Genomic DNA, 24,311 nt, shown 5'->3' on the forward strand with positions numbered 1-24,311 from the left:
TTGGGACCACACTATCAAGTGGGAGTGTAAAATTCTGCTTTGAAAATCATTTTGTTCATAATGGGAAACAATTTCTTTTGACACTGGGTGTCGCATGAAAGATAAGAGGAACAGTATTTGTTTGGCCTCACTCCAGCTACACATTGCAGAAATGAAATTGCAACAAATATCTCCCTAAACACCAGAGAAAATGTGCCTGACAACTCTTAGGAGAGACACCTTGTTTATAACAAGAACCAGAGTTGACACAGCATCAATCCCTGTGGTAGATCTATAGTGATTACACCCAACCTGAAAATGTTGTTTCATTATGTACACTCCCTGAGTTAATTCATAGAATGTTCTGTGTTCTTGCGTGTTCTCAATTACACCTATATGTGTAGTCCCATGTTACAACAATAGGTAAAGAAATCCAGTAAATTAAGATCATAAATGAAAAAGTCAAATAAAAAGAAAAGATGATAAGTACATCTTCACGTAAGTGAAATAAGATGATGACTTGGTTCATCTTCAAGTATTAAAATATACACACATCAAAAAATGTTTTGCATCACCACGGTTCCAAGAGTTCCAGAACCTGTACAGAGAGTTGGAATAGAGATCAACATAAACATCATTTTCACCTTCTTTACTGCTCATGAAAACCACTCATTAAATGCTGTACCAACATACAGCAAGACCTTCAAAGGTGGTGGTCCAAATTGCTGTACACACAGGTCCCTCTAATACCCAGTAGGGTGTCCTCTTGCATTGATGCATGCCTGTATTCCTAGTGGCATTCTACCCACAAGTTCATCAAGACACTGTTGGTTCAGATTGTTTCACTCCTTAATGGAAATTCGGCATAGATACCTCAGAGTGGTTGGTGGGTCACGCCATCCATAAACAGCCCTTTTCAATCTATACCATGCATGTTCAATAGGGTTCATGTCTGAAGAACATGCTGGCCCCTCTAGTCGAGCAATGTCATTATCCTGTACGAAGTCACTCACAAGATGTGCATGATGGGAGCACAAATTGTCATCCATGAAGATGAATGCCTCGCCAATATGCTGCTGATATGATTGCACTATCGGTCGGAGGATGGCATTCACGTATAATACAGCCATTACGGCACCTTCCATGACCACCAACAGTGTATGTCGGCCCCAAAACAGCAGGGATCCTCCACCTTGCTGCACTCACTGGACAGTGTGTCTAAGGCGTTCAGCCTGGCTGGGTTGCCTCCAAACATGTCTCCGACGGTTTTCTGGTTGGAGGCATATGTGACACTCATCAGTGAAGAGAATGTGATGCCAGTCCTGAGCAGTCCATTCAGCATGTTGTTGGGCCCAACTGTATTGCGCTGCATAATGCCATGGTTGAAAAGATGGACCTCACCATGGACGTTGAGAGTGAAGCTGCACATCATGCAGCCTACTGTACACAGTTTGAGTCATAACATGATGTCCTGTGGCTGCACGAAAAGCATTATTCAACATGATGGTATGCTGTCAGGGTTATGCTGAGCCATAGTCCATACGTAGCGGTCATCCACCGCAGTAATAGCCCTTGGGTGGCCTAAGTGAGTCATGTCATCAACAGTTTCTGTCTCTCTGCATCTTCTCCATGTCCAAACAACTTCATTTTGGTTCACTCCGAGATGTCAGGACGCTTCCCTTTTGAGAGCCCCTCCTGGCATGAAGCAACAATGTGGACATGATTGAACCATTGTATTGACCACATAGGCATGGTTGAACTATAGACAACAGGAGCTCTGTATCTCCTTCCTGGTCGAATACCTGGAACTGATTGGCTGTCAGATCCCCTCTGTCTAATAGGCACCGCTCACGCATGGTTGTTTACATCTTTGGGTGGGTTTAGTGACATCTCTAAACAGCCAAAGTGACTGTGTCTGTGATACAATATCCACAGTCAAAGTCTATCTTTAGGAGTTCTGGGAACTGGGGTGATGCAAAACTTTTTTTTGATGCGTGTATATAAGAAATTTCAATTTCAATCTAAGTCCAAACTGAAACAATATAAAGACAAATTTATGGATGAATCTTTAAGTAAGAAAAAGGCAGAAATTTAGATATAATTAAGATGCTTTTATCATAGGAATGTAACTACCTAGCCCAAAAGTGCACCACAAAAGGTAAAAGAAAGACTACACAAAACCACAGATGACTATCGCTATTAAATGAGTGCTGTACACAGAACAGTATTTGGCCAAATTTGAGCATTTTTTAGATTCATCTGCCATGATGTTGAGGGAACTCTTTCAACCTGTGTAAGATATAGGCAAAGAGTACATAAATCAGTTTAAACCTACCTCTGAGGAGTTGATACACTGTGGATAAATATGGGGAAAGGGTCAGACCAGTTAGTTCACAGGGATCTATGGAATATACAATAAAGTGAAATAACGGGTGAATATTGAATGACAATACAGCATTCAGCTAAGCCTCAATGCACACTTATAAAGATGAATTTTTATCAAATACAGCCATTATCCATCAATTAGGTATTCAATGCTACCACTACTTTTAATATCTTATACTCACTCTCTTTCTTTTCTTCATTTAAGTTTGTAAACAAGCATTCTACAACATTCTTGGCAAAGACTGGCTTTGCAACTATTTTAGCACTTTTTTCTGTTAGTATCTAGGCATCCTCCCTGCTGTAATCATAATTATTTATACATGTGTTAAGATTTTAATTGTTACTATCATGTGCTTACCTTTGTTTTCAGTAATGCTCCTATGCCTGAATAGCACTATCTTTTATTTATTGGTTTCAGCATGACATTTCACTCAGTTCTGTTTACCCTACTGTACAGTAGGTATATTTAATAAAGCTGTCCTGTGATTACATGACATGGCCACAAATTCACAACACCCCAATAGATTATGGGCCTGGATAGCACAATTGGAAAAGTGATATTTTCAGTCTAGACTAAAACCAAAATTTGCCAGAAGTTGTTTCATGTTGTTGTTGTTGTAGTTTTCAGTCTAAAGATTGGTTTGATGCACCTCTCCATGCTATTCTATCCTGTGAATGCCTGATTATCTCTGTATAATGACTGCAACCCCTACCCATCAATACCAGCTTACTGCAGTCAATCCTTGATCTCCCTCTACAGTTTCCAGTAGTAGTAGTAGTAGTAGTAGTAGTAATAGTAGTAGTAGTAGTAGCAGCAGTTTTATTCATTCACAGACAACTTTTACATGGATATTGGACATGTGATAGTACTGGTATTACATTTCAAGAACAAAGACCCTTAATGTATGCAGGCATTTGTGTACTTGCAGCTCTAGTTTGACAAAGGTGGGACAAGAAGCTGCCCATGGAGTCAGTGAAAATTGTCCATGTATTTGCCTGGAGTAATTTAGGAAAACCATGGAATAGTTGGTTGAAGATTGGGGGCTTTCATCCTCCTGAACACAATACCATTCTGCTTATAAAAGTACAAACTCATTTGGTTTATTCATAGTGTCCTAGTGTACAGTAATGTTTTGTAAAGAGGTTATTTGATAATGTAAAAAGTGAGCGTTATACTGTTCATTTTCCAATGGTGATAAATGCACACACTTCACTGATTATACACATATTATTTCATAATGTAATGATAAAAGCACTATCAGCTGATGTCACAACAATGGCAACAATGTTTGGTTTGTTTTTTGCTATTATTATTAGTATTATTATTATTTGTATTATCTCATGTTGCATTTTTTACCAAATCCTTACTCTGTATTATCTAAGTAATCCTTCACTGTACAGATTTATTGCTTAACAATTACTTTTTAAGTGGGATAATTTTAGTAATCAGTTTAATCATTTCAAGCTTTTTATTGCACAATCTCATTTGTGGTTACAGAATGCTGTTTCGAGCTTTATGTTCTTACTTCTTCAATAATTTTAATTTCAGTCATGATCTTGTGGCATGGTCAAGGACTGTGCTGTCTGTGCAGTACACATCAAGGTTATTTTCTGAATGTATAAGAATTAACTGGTAAATGTACTCACATAGTGTAGCTCCTCAGTATTTTGAACAGATCTTTGCAATGAACATAATTACTATTTTTGGTCATTATTCTTATGATGCTTTTCTGTAGTCTAAAAATTGTTCATATTTTGTGCCCTTAAAAAGAATTCCACAGACAATAATTGAGTTTACATATTGTCACACTGAAACCACTGTCAAGTTGACAGTTGAATGTAGGGTTGGTTGTCAGGGAAGCACAACATGTAGCACTGAAAGCACATTTATTACTGACACCTACATACAATCAGAACAGAACTGAACTCTACCACAGAGATGACAGCTATTTGTGCAAACATTCAATATTTCAGAATATACAATCATTACAAACATAAGATATTATAAGAATCTTCCAGAAATGATGCACAATAAAAACAAATAATTTCTGATAGTACGGTTTCAGCAGGTGACCAGTAACATGCTGGCCAGCACAGCTAACCACTGCATGCGACTGCATGCACCACAGCTTGCAGCATTGCTACCTCTTTTGGACAAGCAACAACTTGCTGTTTCAGAAGTTCTTGTTGCAGCTGACTACAGCACTCAGGATGTAGATCTTGTCAATTTCTTCTGGTGGTACCAGAGAATCCATGTGTTCTGGTCATGGCTTTACATTTTCTTCACTGCAATGAACATCAAAAGTAGCTTCCCCATGAAATTATGAAATTGTAAAGTGGGTCTTCAGTTTCCTGGAACATCCCATCATTGATCTGGACGGTAGTAGGTCTTTATGTGGAGGACATGAACAATGTTTCAGTGCTCTTGTCTCCTGAGTGAAAGTCATAATCTGTGGCTTCATATGTAACATCTGACAGGCAACAACAGATATGATGTTGTCCAAAGAATTGCTTTAGTAACATTTTGATAGTCCCATTTTTTCACAGGCATAAAAAATCATGCAAGGATTCTTGGGCTGTATCTCATTGGCGAGTGCTTCATCCTGAATGTCATCTGGTTGAAATGGGAATAGTGTATCAATTGCCTTTTTGGCCTTGCAACTGTGGATCATAAAGAAAGATGGGAAGCCTTTAATGTTCTGGTTCAATGTGTTGCATGCAAATTTCATATTGAGTAGTATTACATTCCAATCTCTCTGTTCAATATCAAAGTCCACTGAGTGAATATATATCAATGTCTTATTAAAGCATTCTGTACGGCTATTTGTCTGCAGATGGTAGGTAGTGTCATCCTGTGGGTAATGTCGCTACATGAAATGACCTCTGATACTAGTCTCAACTGGAAAACAATTACATGACCATACATGGTGCTCTGTGTTTCAAAATTATATGTTCTACAAGGAAACTTCCCAATATCTAGAGCACAGCTTCGTTGCCAGTGTAGCAGGTGAGGTAGTCAGAGTAAACTAATCTCCATTGATACACATTTGTCGACTACAGGAACCTCCCCAAGAGGTCAATTCCAATTTGGTGGAATGGTGCTGCTCCAGGTATGATTGGTATGACATGCCCAGGAGGTAATTACAGCATGTTCTCTCACCATTGGTATTCCTTACAGTGATTCACATATTGTATAAAGTGCAGACCTGTATCCAATTCTGTCTAGAATCTTCACAAATCCCAAGTGACCAAATTTCGGAGTGTCATTCAAATGTTTCAGGATAGCTTGCCATAGATGACCTGGGATAACAAGCAACTATTTCTGGCCCCACTGGATCATAATTCCTCTCATACAATTCACATTTATTAACTGGAATTTTTCTTTGATCAGTTCTTCCTTCATTAAGGCTTCAATGTTTTCAGCAATGCTGGATCTTCCATCTGTTCAGCATCAGTGTCATATAGTGCAATAATGACTGAGATTTTCCCCATGCTGCTGTGTGCCACCAAACATTTCCTTGAAAGATAGGGAGTTTCCTTGTATTTGCATCAATTTTTGTATACTGCATTGATGTCGTACTCCTTGAAGGTTTGGTGTCCATCATACCTGTTGACCTGATGGAGCTTTAGGGCTAGTCAACCTGCTTAGAGAATAGTGGTCCATAATAATGAAAAATGATTTGCCAAATCAATATGACAAAACTTTCTGATGGCCCAGACAACTGCAAGGCACTCTTTATCAGTTGTGGAGTAGTACATCTTGTGCTTGGAGAGTATTCTGGAGGCATAAGCTATCACCTTTTCATCAACTTCCTGAATTTGCACTAGAACTGTACATGACCCTAACTCCCAGCATAAGTGCAAAGTTCTGTCTAAGCACTCTCATCAGACAATGCTAGGACTGGAGAAAATATTAGAACTTTCTTAAGGATGAGGAAGGATCTTATTTTCATACTGTTGGAGGAAAATTTGGCATCTCGCTGCAGTAGCTCTTTCAAAGGACGTGGCTTGGAACACAAATTCTTTATGAAACACTGGTAGTACAAGCACACTCTGAGAGAGCTTCTCGCATCATAAACGTGATGAGTAGACAGAAAATATGTGGCTGCCCTAACTCTCTCTGGATCAGAACAGAGTCCATTGCCATTAACTAAAAGGCCTAAGATTATTGTTTCTTGGGCAATGAAGAGGCACCTTTTTGATTTCAGGTATAGGCCTCCATTCTGGACACATTTCAACACTGTTATCAGATATTCTTCAAACGTCTTCAAAAAACCAAAATGTCATCCAGATAAGAAAGAAACTTTGTCCATTAAGTTGTCAAAGCAGGTTGCCCAGAACAGTTCTAAATTAGCTGAGGATTACATAGTCCAAAGAGTGTAGCTTTGAGGCCATGGAAGCTATCATGTTTTTCCTTGTCAGCCTCATCAACCTCATTTTACCAGTAGTCTGTGTGCATCTCCAAAGTTGGGAAATACTTTATTCCTTTAAAGCAGTCTAGTGTATCATCAATGTGTGGTAACCGTCAAATACATTTCTTTGTGATTTTGTTCAGTCATTGATAGTAGATGCAAAAAATGCCATGTGCTGTCCTTCTCCTTCACAAGGACCAACAGAGGTGACCAATGATTCTATGAAATTTCAATGATGTCATCTTGCAGTACCTTTCCACATCCTCCCAGATTAAGCATTTTTCAATTGGAAACACTCTACATTACCACTGGTTTATTGGTGGATGATACTCATTGTTGATATGGTGAATTACCATAGTCTGTTTGACCTGGTTTTTTTCCCCTCCAATTCAGATTTGAAAGTGTCCAGAAACTGACCACAATATCACTCACCAGAGTTGTTCTGCGGTCAAGACAGATCATATTGGGAGTTCGATAGTTGCTCCAACCCAGCATTGTCTGTAGAGATAGCGGACCATGATTCTTTGTCAGGGGCATTAAGCTGCTGTTCCTTTACTAGTATGGTAACTCCCATGCACATACCTTTAGGAATGAGTTGTGGCTGCTCACGAAAACTGATAAGCCAAATTTCTTTTTGTCCAGCTATAATGATATGATTGTCACTGGTGTGTAGCTTTCCTTTCTGAACCTGGGTAGCTTTTTGCATTTGACAAAAGCTTCACAATTTAACTGAGCATTTTAACTGTTGACTGGAACTCATCTCATTGATGATAGTGGGATAACGATGTCTTTAAAGACAAGCAGCCACATTGAGCAATCTTTTCTATGTGTATTGGTTGTAATAGCTTTGTCAGTCTTGAGCTCTGATCCTCCACATTTATGACTCCTTGAGATGCGTGCAATGAGTCTCATCTGAGAGTAAATACATTTTTCTAAAATTTTAAGGGCTCTGATCTGTCATTTACAGGTATTCCTACAATACATGTGCTTGTCAGCTGGACTTTTATATCACACAACATAGTCTTCTTTGGCTAACAATGATAAGAATTCTACATTTCAGAAAAGGAATACTGAATTTACAGCCACTAGATAAGATGGCCATTGAAGATGACATCAAAGAGATTACCTAACATCTTGGTGACTCTCGTCTGCCAATAAAGCACAGTCTTTGGTTTGATTTCTCCACAACATTATCTATGTGGATGTTCCAGTTTAAGTTATTCATAATTGTATTTCCTGCGTATTTAACTGAACTGACAGTCTTTAGTTCTGTGTGATTTATTGTGTAAACATAGTTTAAAGTTATCTTTTCACACTCACGTAGATTACCTCACACTTATCCTTATTCAGAGAGAGTTGCCACTTTTTGCACCATATGGATATTGTGTCAAGTCATTTTGCATTTGATTTTGATCTTGCGATGATTTTACTAGACAGTAAATGATAATATCCTTGACAATCAGTTTAAGAGGGCTGCTTAGATTGTCTCCTAAATCACATATATAGACTGGGAACAACAGAGGGGCTATAACACTTCCTTTGGAAAAGTCAGATATCATTCTGTTTTACTCAATGATTTTTCATTGACTACTACAAACTGTGACCTTTCTGACAGGAAATCATGAATCTACTCACACACTTGAAGTGTGTGAAGGCCCGCAATTTGATTAGAAGTCTTGTGTGTCAAAGGACTTCTGGAAATCTTGAAATCTGGAATCAATTTGAGATCCCCTGTTGATGGAACTCATTAGATCATGTGAATAAAGGGTTAGTTGTGTTTCACAAGAACAATATTTTCTGAATCTGTGTTGACTATGTATCAATAGATTGATTTCTGTGAGGCAATTAATGATGTTCGAATGTGTAGTATCCACCACTATTATATTTCAGCACTGAGCAGCAGTGCGATCCACTATACGTGGCTGAGAAATGTATTGCTGGCCACACTTCTCGGTGCGCGGCCTGCTGCTAACATCGCAGGCCACCTTCATACATGCACATGCTTTAAAACTCAGTGATTGGCCACCCATAAAACTCAGCAATTGGCCTTCCAGAATATACAGAGACCCCAGCCGCCAGCTCTGTTAACTATGGAGTCTTATCTAACACAACTACTGACATCGACAAGCCAGTTTTCATCATTCTATGTTTCTGCTCCACAGCTTGGAAGTGGTACACAATGGTGGACCTGTTGTTCAATGTTGATTCAGTTACACTCTAGACTTAGAATCCGAATGCTATACTGGAACTTGGCCTTCAACATTCACTAGGCTTAGTACATCAACGACTTGTAATATCCTAATATTTACTGGAATCTTGCATTTCACTTGGTCTTCCTGGATATTGGTATGGAGTCTTTATATTATATATATATTACCAAGTGCCAAGTTGTCGATGAAACCATTAATATATATATTAATGGTTTCATCGACAACTTGGCACTTGGTAATAGATTTATTTGTATCAGTGTTGTGCTAATAAACCATATAATGGTGATATATTTATTGTGTTATTCCTAGTTATAACATGATAAAATGGCAACAAACTAGCAAACATCTACATTGGAAGCTCTACTCATGCAACTTATTCATCAGCAGGATGGAAACCAGGATCTGCTACTGAACACCCTCCAACCACTTCTTCAAACCTTACTGCAGTAACAAGCAAACATAGAAAGTGCCAGTTTTTCCTTACTTTGATGAGGCTTTGAGGGTTGGGAAGCCTATGAATTAGATTACTGCAGCATTTCCATGCATTCAATGAAACTGATGCCAGCATCATGAAATCTTTGTTTTTGTAATGGCCAAAATATTAGCAACGGCATATCCATTATTGCCTCTCAGGCAGCATTTTACCAATGCAACAAATAGCCAAATCAGATTCACAGAGAATGGGGTGCAGAGCTGCAAGGTTTAGAGCGAAAATATCCTTTTGTTACCCCTAAACATAAGGAGCCATATGGAGAGAAAATGATGATGGACATGATCATCTGGGGTACTCCAGACAGGAATTTCCACCGTGAGGCACTTCAACTTGAAGATCCATTATTAGACAAAGTTTTGGACTAAGCACAAAGCTGCAAAGTGACCTGAGTAGCAGGCAAGAGACTGGAGTCATGGGTCAATGTAGCAGTGTTAATGTAAACACATCTGAGCCAGCAGCCAACGGTCACACTAGTGGTGATTTGGACATAGCAACTGTACATGCAGGATGCTGTACCATTAACCAACAATGTGCTCCACCCCACTCAAGCCAATCAAACCGGTCTTGGGTACCAAAACAAGTGCCATACTGTCCAGATTGTTTTAAAAAAACATCAATGTGGAGACTGTCCTGACAGATGGGCCTACAGCTAAAATTATCCTGCCAATGGCTTTTTAGCTTCTGTATGTCATAAGTCCCATCAGGCAAGACATCCTCCTCCATGATACATTGATGTTAATCTGGTAGCCACTATAGACCATCAAGAGACCTCCAATAAGCTTCTTGTAGATGTGAAAATTGCAGAGAAACCAGTTCAATGACAAATAGACACTGGCACAGCCATGTGCACTCTAAATTACAGTACCTATTTGAAGCTTGGAGCTCCTTCCTTGCAAGAAACAAAGAGACATCTAATGGCATAAAATAAAAATACTATCCCAGTATGTGGTCAAGTTGAACTGCCAACAACATACCATAATATCACTCGCCACATTACCTAGTTAGTCATTAACAATGATTCAGCTGAGAACTTGTTTGGACTTGACTCTTTTCAGAAATTTGGATTTTCAGTAGACAATTCTGTGCATTTGGTATCTGAAGATGTTTCATACTCAGACCTATAGACACTTTGCCTAGATTATTGGGACCTGTTTACCCCAGAACTTGGCACAGAAAAGGATTTTGAGGCACACATTGCACTGAAATGTAGTCCATGGTCTTGGTACTTTCAAGCCCACACCATTCCATTAGCTCTCAAAGACCAAGTATAGGAAGAATTGGAGCGTTTAACTGAAATTGTAGTTCTAGAACCTATTCCTTCTAGTCAATGTGGTACACTATTAGTCATAGTGTGAAAGCCATCAGGAAAGATCTACCTGTGTGCCAATTTTAAAGTAATTGTCAACACCTAATCGGAGACTGAGACATATACTATTCCAAGGCCAGAAGAATTACTGTCAAAATTGAAAGGTGGAAACTCTAAAATAGACCTAGTGGGTGCATACCTCCAACTTTTCCTTGACGCAGAATCTCAATGTTTCTTATATTTAACATGATGCTCAGGCTTTATCATTTGAAATGTCCAGTGTTTGGTATAACAAGTGCCCTGTCATTTTTCAATGGTTTTTGGAACAATTAGTACTCAAAGTGGATGGATACATTAAGTATTTAGATGGCATCATTGTAACAGGGAGAATCATGGAGGAACACCTTCACAATCTGAGATCTTTATTCAGCGTCTTAGAGGAGACTGGTATAAAATGCAGAAAGAAAAATACTGTTTCTTCTAGCCTGAGGTTGAGTACCTCAGCCACACCATTTGCAGCTTGGACATTCATCCTCTGGATAAACATGTTGAATCCATGATCGAACTTCCCAGATCAACAACACTTAAGCAATTCTGATCCTTTCTGGGGAAGATATTGTATTACTGAAAGTTCTTAGCTGCAACATCAACAGAAACCACCAACTTGTACCAGTTATGCAAAAAAAGGGCTGCCTTTCTAGTGGACACCAGCCGGTGGTGCGCCTCCCACAGGCTGAAATTCTAGTTTTTGACAGCCCCATGCTTCACACATTTTGATCCAAGAAAGCAGATAGGTCTTGCAATGGACACATCTGATACAGGTTTCAAAGTCGTTATGGTACATGGAGGCAGATGGCTCTGAGAACCCTGTGGCCTGTGCATCAAAATCATTGAATGATACCAAATGCAGGTACTTCCAAATAGAAAAAGGAGCACTGGCTATCATCTTTGCATTAAAGAAATTCCACATTTTTGTTTATGGCACAAAGTTTAATGTCATCACAGACGATAAACTACTGATCTCCTTATTCAATCCAACAGTGAAGATTCCAGATAGGACTGCTCCCCACCTCCCATGCTAGGCTTTATTTTTGGCACACTACCAGTATGAGATACACTTCTGCAACATGAATGAGCATGCCAACACTGATGCCCTCTCCTGACTTCCATGGAGACCCGGTCCAGAGTCCGACAAAGAAGAAATTGTGTGTTTTCACATCAATGAGGAAGCAGAAGCCACCATGGATTCTTTTCCCATTATCAGCTCATGACTCGCAGATGCAAGTGGTAGTGATGAGGTATTCCAACAAGTCTGGAGTCACATATTTCATGGATGGCCCAAACAACAACCTCCCAAAGCTTCCATGGCATTCTGTCAGTTCTATAATGCCTGCCATCAGCTCATGTTGGTCTATGGAGTAATTCTACTCATTTCCAATGAGGGAGATCCACGAGTAGTCATTCCTTTTTCATTATGTTGGCAAATTCTGCAACTATTGCACCAAGGCCACTCAGAGTATCCCAAACTAAACACCTGGCTTGCAGGTTCACTTACTGGGCAGGCGTGAACCATGAGATTGAACAACTCACCCAAACATGTCCATCCTGCCAAAGCCAGCAGGCAGCCTCACAACATTCATTTGCTCTTTGGCCACCATGTAGTTGCCCTTGGGAGTGGGTACACATTGATTTTGCCAGGTCAGTGCTTAACTCCTTGTTCTTGATAGTGGTTGATGCTTACTCCTGATTTCCGTACACCACCCAATGCAATACCACATCAACCACCAGTACCATCACACATGTAGAAAACTGTTTTGCAATTGAAGGTCTGCCAGAAGATCTCATAACTGACAATGGTCCGCAATTCTGTAGTGAGGAGTTTCATAGTTTCTGTGCCCAGCATAGCATTTGCTACATTCCTATGACCCCCCCTCCATCCACAATTGAATGGAGGAGATGGGAGGAAGGTCCGCATATTCGAAAGTCAGATGAAGAAATACCTCTAGGAACACTCCACTGATGTATCACACTCTCTCCTTGTTACACACCTATTGGAGATAAAAGTCCTGCAGAACTTCTTCAAGGACAGCAGTACCAGACCCTCTTCAGCCTGCTCATGCCAATGCCATGACCAGAGCCACCACTGTCTGCTTCCAAGTTCCACCTGGGGATCTTGGTGTGGACAAAAGGATTTGGCTGGCAACCAGCCTGGATTCCAGGAACAATTGTCCAGTCCTGGGGCCGGTAGGTCTTGAGAGTGCAGCTTCCAGACCAGGTGGTTCTGTGACATGCCAATCAACTTCATCCACAATTAGTTGCCCAACAAGTTTTTCTGTTCCTCTCTCTGCACCACCATTACCAGTCCCATAGTTCCCATCTTACCCCAAGCCACTCAGCCAGAGTAACATCAGAATTATAAATGATTTTGAGCACAGCCAGCTGACAAACACCACACCCCAACAACAGTGACTTACCCTAGATGTCAACCAGCCCCAGAGGCTGCCCTTTCCAGACTATGAGATGTTGCCTGGTCACCAGCCATGAGTAATTCCAGATGAAGATGAAGACCTGCCGCTGGATCCTCCTGCTCCACCGGCTCCGCTGCTGATACTCCCACCATACAACCTTCACCTGCAGCCAAGATATTTTCGTCCGTATGCTGCTGTGTCCCAAGTCACCGAGTCACCGATACCACTGAGGACTCAGAAGAGGACCCCATGGATGTGCGTTCATTTGCAGAAGATTCTCCCTGCTTCCTTAAGGGGGAAGGGGAGTGGTATCCATCACTATTAAATCTCCACACTGAGCAGTGGTGTGCTCCATTATGCATGGCTAGGAAATGCACCATTGGATGCACTTCTCCATGTGCAGATTGCTGTTATAATTGCGGGCTTTTTTCACGTGTACACACTTCAAAACACAGTGTTTGGCCATCCACAACACTCAGCGATTGGCCACCCAGAATATACAGTGACCCCAGCCATCAGCTCTATTAAATATGGAGTCTTATTTAACGCAGCTACTGATGTCTACAAGCCAGTTTTCATCATTCTATGTTTCTACTCCACAGCTCAGAAGCACTACACTGTTGTGGACCTGCTGTTTGATGTTGATTCAGTTGCACTCTGGACTTTGAATCCGGATGTTATACTGGAACTTGGACTTCAATGTTCACTAGGCTTAGTATGTCAATGAACTTGTGATTTCTGATGGAATTTAACATTCCACTTGCAATTCCTGGACTTTGGAATAACCACTATCAGTTTACATAATTTTCCATAAAGTGTTCATCAACAACTTGGTGCTTGGTTACAGATTTATTTGTGTCAGTGTTGTGTCAATAACCATAGAACAGTGGTATATTTATTGTGTTATTCCTAGTTATAACACAATGCAGCATATATTCTAGAATCCTACTGCAAATTGATGTCAGTGATATGTGTTGGTAATTTATCAGATTACTCCTCTTTCCTTTCATGAGTATTGGCATGACCTGTGCAAATTTACACTCTTTCGGTTCAGATCTTTTGTTGAATGAGTGGGTTGTATGTGATTGCTAAGCATGGGACTACTGTATCAGTGTACTCTGATGGGAACCTAACTCATATAATATCTGGGCTGGAAGACTTGCCTTTGTTAAGTGATTTAAGCTGTGTCACTACACCAAGGATATCTACTTCTAAGTCCCTCATATTGGCAGTTGTTTTTGATTTGAACTCTGGAATATTTACTTCAACTTCTTCGGTGAAGTAATTTCAGAAGACTTTGTTTAATAGCTTCACTTCAGTGGTACAATAATTGTGTAATACACACAGTTTAGGTACTGATTGTATCTAGCTGCTAGTGCACTGCACATATGACTGGAATCTCTTTGAAATATCTGTCAAGATTCAAGACAGAGTTTTGTTGTGGAAACTATTAAATGCATCTCTAAGTTTTGAGCTTCAGTAAAATATCACCAGTCTAGGAGATTTTGTGTTTTTATAAATTTAGCATGCTTTTTTTTTTTTTTTTTTTTTTTGTTTCTGCAATAGTGTTCTGACATATCCATCAACTCCCATTGACACTATTTCATTGAATTTTAACCACATCTGATCTTCACTTACTAGTGAGATTGCAAGAAGTGGAGAAAGTCTCTTAGAAAGGCATTTACAATATCTGCTTTTTTTAAGTAGATATATTTTGTCTCTGTTGTTGGTGGATTTGGATATTGCAGTGACCAGTCTTCCTGCAATGACCTTGTAGTCATGATCTTGTGGTCAAGTATGTTTTCACAACCATTACAATTTGAATGGGTTCCTGAACTAATTGCTCAAAATAATTTTCAGAAAAAGCATTTAGTACAGCTTCTGATGATGCAAACATATTTGTATGACTGAGGTACCTGCTTGATATGGGACTCAAGTTTTCTTTGACTTGTTCACCAACTGTGTCATCTTAGTTGGAGTGTCATTAAAAGGAACCAATTATTAATTCATTCTGGTTGCTAAGTATAATCTCTGACCATACAATTTACAGTACTATCTACTTCACTTTCACTACAAGATAAACTACTTCTAACAACATACATGCCACTATCAACTGTATGTAATCTATCCTTTCTGAACACCATTAGGTCCTTTGTAAGAATTTGTAAGAATTCTAGCAGAACTTATCTGCAGCTTTACCCAGCTTGTGGTACCTATAAGGATTAAACCTTATGTGCTTTCTACTAGTGCTTGGAGCTCTGGTTCTTTCCCTACACAACTACAACAATTTACAACTGTAATACTGATTGTTGCTATGTCTACCCTCTTTCTGTGTTTGTCCTGCACCCTTGGAGACCCCACACTCCCTATGGCAAGTTGTGTTGATGACTGGTGACATTGACTGGAGGAGGAGAAGGAGCTGCCTCCTGAGGTGTGTAAGTCTTGGGGATGTGGTGACTGCTGTATTGCTTCATGAGACTACAAGTGGTTGTGACAGTGCACCTTCTCCCTGCCATACACACTCCCTATGGCAAGTTGTGTTGATGACTGGTGACATTGACTGGAGGAGGAGAAGGAGCTGCCTCCTGAGGTGTGTAAGTCTTGGGGATGTGGTGACTGCTGTATTGCTTCATGAGACTACAACTGGTTGTGACAGTGCACCTTCTCCCTGCCATACATGTGTGGCATCCCTGATGCTCAGTGATTGTCTCCAGAGTTCCTGTGGTAACGTTTGAATGTGTTTCCATACAGTAGATCAGAGATGTGGAGTGTATTCTTGTTGTCACCCATGAATGGTGAGAGCAGGTGCATGAGTGTGTACAGTTGTCAGATGTGGACTACTTTAGCAAAGATGTGACCATTGACTGGTATTGTCCTGTAACTGTTAAGCAATAAGGTTACTGCTGCCTACATTGACATCTCTCCCATGGAATTTGATATTTGTTGTTTGTATGTGTGAACCATGCTTCCTAAGTCTCCATTAGATGCAATGTGAAATGATGCCACTGTGATCTCCGATATGTCAGATTCTGCATATGTTTCGGATGTAAATCGGAGGCCACTGTCCATTATTACAGTGCTAATATTTTTGTCTGTCCACAGAGGGTTGCCTTTGTGATGGTGGGAGTCATATTAACCATGTAAAGGTAATTCAACAATGTATCCACCACTAGAAGCCACATCAAGTTTAGGAAAGGCATAGTGAAGTCCATGTGCATCCTATCTTGTGGGTCATGGTGCCAAGTTTTGTGGTGAAGGTACTTGATGTTCAGCATACCTGTTATATTCATATGCCAGATGCTTGATGGCACTGTTGATCTGCAGATTATACGTAAGTCACTATGTTCTTCATGTGTGTCATTCCCTAGCCCTGATTCCCCAGTGTAAAATCATTACATGGAATATGTTGCAATCTGCAGGCAGTAGTATAACTTCATCAACAACAAAAAGGAAATCATTCAAGTGAAAGGTTGTCTGCAGTGGGGAAGTTTTAGGGGCTGATTACTTTGGAAGCCATTGTGGATGAAACCAGTGCAGAATGTGCTGAAGCACTGAACCTTGTCTTGTGTCATAAGCTCGCTTGGTGTTTGTTTTGGGAAAGTGTCACACAGCATCATGGACTGAAAAGTTAATTTGGAAGCAGACCACTGCCTTAGTATCAAAAGCGTTGTTGGGTAGGTGGAGCAATGTGTCAGCATTATTGTGTTTAGTTGTGGACTTATAGAGAACTTAATACTCATAGCTACTGAGGGCCATAATTGCAGGCACTGTGCTGTTCACTCTGATAGCCTATTGTGTAGCCTGAATGTTACCAGAAAAGGCTTATGATTAGTGATTAGGTGGAAGGGTGCTCCATAGAGACAGTTGTGGAATTCAGTAATACTGTACAAGGTGGCTAAGCCTCTCATTATATCCACGAATAATGCCTCTTTGTATGTGTTAGCATTTTTAAGCATATTTGTTTGCCTGTAGAACATCTTCAGTATTATTTTTAGACAGTACTTGCCCTATGCAATATGATGATGCATTGACTGCCGAGATCAGTGGTCAGAGAGGTTGATATGGTGGTGGGCATAAGGCAGGTTGGAGATATTCCTTCAGTTTTTTGTTGATTGTCACAGACCAGTCTCCATCTGAATTGTGCACTCTTCTTCTATAGCTGATGTAGGGGATAGGCACTGGTAATTGCATGTGGATTAAATTTAACATAATGCTTTCTTTTGCCCATGAAAAATTGTAACTGTGTTACATTCTTGGATGTTCTCAGACTGTTGGTGGTTTCTAAAAGATCTTCCAAAGGATGGATGCCATTTTTGTTCAGTTTTTGACCCAACATTTCAGTTCTATGAGGAAGAATTTGCTTCTGCTTAAGTTGCAGCTCTGCACAGCTGCCTACACTTTTTTGAACAAGATGTGTAGATTTGGCATGTATTCCTGTTGATTAGCTCCTGTGATGTCCAAATAGATTATGTATGACAGTATGTCTCTCATAAATTTTTCTAAATGTCATGGAGCAGCACTAGTGCACTACTGATGCTGACATGCAAGTACCAAAACTGGTGGAGAGTGAATGCTGTTTCAACCACAGCTACCATCTGCGACATCTCCTAAGAATATCTGCAGGTATGAATCTGTGAGGTCAATCTCTGAGAAGAACTGGATGGCAGAAAGCTTCTTTGGTGTGTGGAATGAAATAAATGTCAATAACTGCTTGTGAATCAACTGTTACTTTGAAGTCAGTGGAAAGATTCAGTTTCACATTTTATTTTTATATTATCACTGGTGGTGTTTCCCATATACTGGAGGGGATTTGTCTAAGATTGCCCTGCTGCTATAATCAATCCAAGTCAGCTTTAACTGCCTATTTTTATGTGGATGGAATAAACTGAGCACAAAAGAAAAGGGGGGCAGGTGATGGCTTTAAAGTGATGTGGTTAGTTGCTCAGCCTGGTCTGGGTGAAAATATGGGAGAAAATTCATTACACAGTGTCTCTAGCAATTAGGATGGAACTGTGGCCTAAATGAGGTTTACTGTACTAGTGATAATAATCCAAAAAGCTGAAAAGGTATTGTTTTTAAATCCACAAATATTGTCTATCACTAGGAACCTTTTAGACCTTCATGATTAGTTTTCTCTACTTCAGTAAATTATGCAGCACTTACATAATCATTCACTTGCATCACTAGTCTCCTTTTCAAAAGATGGCATGTTTTGCCTGGTATTCTATTTAATTTTGTTTGTTCGATCCTGTTACTGCAATCTGAGTAATGGTTTCCAACAAAGTATTGATTATAAAGTAACTTCTCACATTTAAATCTACATTATTTTCATTTTTAAACTGTAGGGGTGGGTCTTAATTCTATTTAATATATTTATGCTTAAAATTTCTGCCAGTGGTTAATAAGTAGAGGTGTTTATAGATTAGTATTTAGTTTTGTTCTACAACTTGAGTTGATAGTTAGATTTTTAATGCTTTAAGACTGATGTATTCTCCACAATTTATTCATTGTAAAACCATTCTTGCTATTTGATCAGATATTACCCAATATCTACAATGTGACTTAATTTCATTATTTTAACTAACTTCTTCATTATTTATTGTATTATATTACACTATTCATAGCTCATGAAGATGGTTGTTGAGATCTAAATAGCCAGCAGCTTAGCCCAAATGTCTCTTGATGAATTAAAAAGAATGGATGATCTTCAGATTAAAGTTTACAACACAATACATTTCATGACATGGCTAACTTGTCTCAAGTATGAAAAGCATGCATCTTTTTAAATTTTGTACCAGGTGCTTATAATTAAACTGATGGTGTTCCAAGTGCTGCAGTGTGAGCTGTATACATTGCAGGACCCTCAAACATCATATCAGTGTGCTCATGGAGTATGCTGGGGAAAAAAATCATTCCACTTTCTGCCACCAGGTAAAAATATGGTGCTGTAAGCTGACAGAATGTGAAATGTTTCCAGTTTTGATGTCAGTATGCTCATTGTTGCTTGGTAATGCATGTTGATTTCTTTTGTGAAGTGACTGTTGGTGCAAAAGGGTTAAGAAGGTTTGAAGTTTTCCATACAAAATGCAATGGCTATTAGATAGAAGACTGTGCACTGCTGGTAATGTTGTTTTATCAGAACAACAGCAACAGCAGCTCTGCATTGTGATAATATCACTCACAGAAACAGCTGCGAAGAGGCCGAAGTAAATAAATGGGCTAAAGAATATGATCAAGAAATTTGAAAAACAGGCGAATAAAGTGGTGCACCAGAGAGAGGGAGGTGGTCAATTCCCATCAAGTTGTTGATGAAGTTGCTGTAGCTATAGTTGAATGTGCAGTACATGCCCAAAATTCTGCAACTTACGCTTGAGCTGTGTCACAGGAATTGTCTCTCCCCTGATCAACAATTAAAAAGATTTTGCAGTGCAGTTTACACTTGTATCCTTACAATATTCAGACTGTGCACCAAATGAAGCCACAAGATAGGCTACAATGCCATGACTTTTCCCTTTGTTTTCTGGTATGGATGGACAAGGCCCATTTTACTCTGCACAGTGATGAGAACGTACAGAACTGTCCCATATGGGGGCCTACTCTATACCATGTTGTGCAGGAACATCCACTGCACTCAGCTTATGTGACTGTGTGTTGTGTCTTTAGAAGCTCCTTCATTCCCGGTCAATTTTTCTTCGAGATGACACCTCAAGGCTTGTTACGTGTACAGAAACATGTGCACATTATGAAAACCTCCTTGTGCAACATAATTCCAGCTTTGCAAGAATGAAACTGTGTCCACACTACTATTTTCATCCAAGATGAGGTGACACTACATGTCGCTTGTCAGGTGGAATATTTGCTTCAAGAAACCTTCAGTACTGACCTATCATCTCTAGACAACTTGAAGATATGTGACCTTCCAGATCTCTTGATGTAAATCCAAGTGGCTTCTGGTTGTCGTCATATCTGAAAGATTGTGTCTATCAGAGTTGTATCTGGACTTTTCCTGATTTCAAGGACAGCATACAATGGCATTACACTGGATATGCTGCAAGCAACTATTGATCTTGCTGTGTTACAGATGCTTCATGTTGCTGAGTTAGGCGAGCATGTGAATACATGTTGTAACTTGTGATAACATCCTGATAAATGTTCCAGTACTACTGTTATCATGTGTTTGATTGTTACTCCCCTTTTCCTGCATCTGAACCACATTCTGACTGCTTACATAACATATTTTCACCTAATGGCAAAAAGTGGAACAATTATTACTTTTTTTTTCAGTATATTCCATGAGTGCATCACCTGGTAGGAAATGTGGGACAATTATTTTTTCAATATAATCTATGAGTGCACCAATTGATGAACAGACCTGTGATGTTTCAGAATTTGCAATGTATATGGCCCACAATGCAGTACGCAATACTCTGTCAGTTTAACTATAACCACCCAGTATACACTGATAGAATGAGGAATACAGAACCTTAGTAAAACATGTGAGTGACACTATATATTTAAGCCAAAGGCCAAAACAAAAATGGATATAACATGTTTAGGCTTGGCTGAAAGTTCATGACATTGTAGCCTGTATATTTTACATTCTCAAAAACATCCAAAAAACCTGCTGCTAAGAAAGAGCAGCCACCTAGAATTGTATCAATTATTTTTGATTTTCTTGTCAGCAGAAAATCTATTAAGCATTCAAAGCTCTGTGACTATACAGTGCATGAAACTGAAGAGCGTGAACCAACATATAAAGAGTTTGCGTAAGTTCAACTACAACAAATCGAAGTTAGTTACAGCAGTAAGGTAAACTTGCAAAATACTACACCTTCTTAACTCACTGGTCTACCATAGTCCAGGAGAAGTTGTCAGTCTGTCATATTTTAAATTTTCCTCATGTTACATCTACCTACCTTAATGCATTAAAGCAGTGAAATGTTATCAGTGACAAATAATGATGAATTGTAACATACGAAGTTTTTGTTATATTCAAGGAAGTAGCAATCTTTCTTTGAATTTATAGTAAATACTGCAGAAATGTGGAAAGTGAAGAACTACTACTCACTGCTCTTGTTAAAGTTCAGAGAGATATAAAGCATGATAAAATTAAAGATAAAATTGGCATGCTTTGTTATAAAGATTCAAACATGCTATCAGTGTGTTCTCATACTAACTGGTACAATTTTTTGTGAACATGCCAAGTTTTACAGTATTAAAACATGGACTTGAAGAAAAATTAAATTAATATAATTTTAAGAAACTTTAATGAGCATTTGCTGAAGAGGTTATAACTCTTGGCTAATGTAATAGATGTTGACACTTCACACTAACACCCAAGAACTGCAGCTGTATTGTAGCATATGAGCATGAATTTCAGTTAAAAACTTCTAAGGAAATCGAGTTTAAGGCAAATGCAGAAAGCAACCGTATGAAACTGTGAATCTACATGTTAAACTGCACTAGTAACAACTGTAAGAGTGGTACTTACCTTCATGCTGTTACAATCTTCAAATGAGTTGGAATCCCTCTTTAGGATTGACCTTCTTGGTTCCTCAGGGAAAAGTAAGTCCTCACGTAAATGCTCTCGGAATTTCATCTCAGGAACTCTGGTACTTTTGGTTTTATTGACAATTACACTGCATCCTGTAGGGTCTACATTATGTTCCATCCCAAAATAAGCAGCAACTCTGTGTACAAGCATTCTCTGATAGGATGACATGGGTGGAAATTTATGATGTGTGCGCCTGAAAAGAAATTGTTTAAACATCACAAATTGTGGTATGATATATTTTACCCAGAAACTTAAACTACAGTATTTCTTTCTGATCAACACTGTGAACCTAATGAGTGGAACTACCAAGGTGGCATTGTGTTTCACATGCCTCATTGAACTGAAAAGTTCACTGTCACTGACCTGTAATTTGAATTTTTTGAGCCAATATCAACAGTGGAATTAGAACAGATATTAGCAGTGCATAAAACTTGCCAGTCATCACTGTTAGGTGATTTTGATAGGCCGTGCATTTGGTTGTTGTTAATCTAGAGAGAGGTAACACTTTGACCCAAATGACTTATAACCAGTTATATAAATGTACTGCACAGGTTGCGTTATCTACCACCTTTCTAGATCAGTTGCTATCATATAGACTCCTTACAATGGATCTGAGTTGTTATTTTTTGGAAAGATTTAGGCTTATCATAGTACATACAATTGACAATTATGATATTGGCCTTGGACTTTCCAGGACAGAGATCAGGAAATGTATTTGGAGTTGGTCACAATGGACTGGCTGCTTTCAAGTACAGTGTATTTGTGTGTGTAATGTGGTGTTATTAAATGGAGTTAGTACTTAAAATAATGAACCATAAACACAGCTATGCTTAAGTTTTTGTAAGTTCATGGACAGCACTGTCAAGAGCAGAAACTGTTGTATCAGAAGCAGTTACAGGTGTTATAATGGTAACACCAAACAAGATGCAGCTCTTGCTAGTACCAAACACATAAGCATCATATCCAGTTCTGCTGAATATCATGGTGTTCGACTACAGGGGACTACAGGGGATTGCTGGATGTAATACTTTGTGGATATAATCAGCCCACCATCTATTAAACCTCAATAAATTTTATTTGATTCCACAGGGAAGGTTTATTTTACATGAACCCCTATAACTTTAAAGCAAATTGATTTGGAATGTTCCATGATACCACAATCAATTTCATTTTGTTTCACAGCGAAGGTTTACTTTTCATGAACCTCCATTACTACAAAAGAATTTGACATGGCACTTTCCATGATACCTTCCACAGATTAGATGGTGATAAAATAAGGACAAGTAATATCAGCTTTCAGGAAATTGCTACACAGCTGAGGTTTGTTAGATCATACCATGATATTAATCTTGACCATATGATTTCAGGACTAATTTATTGACTCATGAGGATGTGTTATGCCCAAACTGGATATAATCACCTGAGGTTAAAGAAAGTGACAAATGTTTTCTGTACATTGACCCACACTTGGAGGGACACACTGGCAAAATGCTCACAGTGCATTGATTATTGATGTATCACAATTAGATTATGCTGCAATCTTTCATCATAGTTACATAAAGTTAGCATTCATAAAACCAGTCAAACTAAATACTGTTGTGTTAGAATGTGTACTGAAGCAATGCCTTCACAGACCAATGTTCTTTTTTGGAAGCAATGTAATACATACAAACACACACACACACACACACACACACACACGAAAGGTCTGCTAGAAAAGTATCCCACCTTTTTTTTGTGTGTGAACATGAGATGGATTTGAATGTAGTGCACTTACATGAGCCAACCTTGAACCTTTGTGTGCATGCAGGAATTTTTTCCTGCCTGTCGATAGTGTCAGTTGCAGCCATGCACCAGTTGAGTGAGGCAGTGTGTGGTGCTCACGTCAGTTTTTCATTGCAAGGGAAATCACAGAATGACTGGAGCAGTGCTGCTGCACCAAAGTCTGCCAGAAAGTGAGTGACAGCCACGTAGAAACCATTCAAATGGCTTTTGCTGATGATGCTATGAGCATCACACAGATTAAGGAGTGGTACAACCAGTTTAAAGACAGCTGCACATCATACGAGAGCAAGCCACACTCCAGTCAGCCATCAGTACACCAAAATAACCACGTCATTGCCAAAGCAATCACTGTGGTAAAGTGGGACCATATTGTGAATCTCAGAGAAATTGTAGAAGATGTGGGCATCAGCACTTGGAAACTAAATCCCAGTCATCACAATAAAAGAACAAACAGGGCCCACAAAGTCTGCAGCAATGTCAAAGTGATGCTGACTGCTTTGTTTGATTCCCGCAGTGTACCATGAGTACGCACCACAGGGTCAAAGAGTACTCCAGGGATGCCCTCCATTGTCTACATGTAGCTGTGCATTGCAAGAGACTGGACTTGTGGTCAACAGGAAATTGGCACCTCCACAATGACAATGCTCCAGCACATTCATCACACTTGATTAAGACATTTTTTGGTAAGAAACAAGATTTCTGTGATTCAACAGGTTCCT

General features: G+C 39.3%; 1 protein-coding gene across 5 annotated transcripts in view; it reads right to left on the minus strand.

Moving 5' to 3' along the window:
* Window positions 1–24,311, minus strand: part of LOC126298590 (cAMP-regulated phosphoprotein 21) — a 1,220,135-nt gene that overhangs the window by 295,698 nt on the left and 900,126 nt on the right. For all 5 annotated transcript variants that reach the window (XM_049989965.1, XM_049989963.1, XM_049989964.1 and 2 more), the window contains one exon: window positions 21,745–22,000. In XM_049989965.1, the coding sequence (XP_049845922.1) occupies window positions 21,745–22,000 (256 nt within the window). The remainder of the gene's footprint in view (window positions 1–21,744; window positions 22,001–24,311) is intronic.

This window comes from Schistocerca gregaria, chromosome X (genome assembly GCF_023897955.1).
Source record: "Schistocerca gregaria isolate iqSchGreg1 chromosome X, iqSchGreg1.2, whole genome shotgun sequence".
Lineage (NCBI taxonomy): Eukaryota > Metazoa > Arthropoda > Insecta > Orthoptera > Acrididae > Schistocerca > Schistocerca gregaria.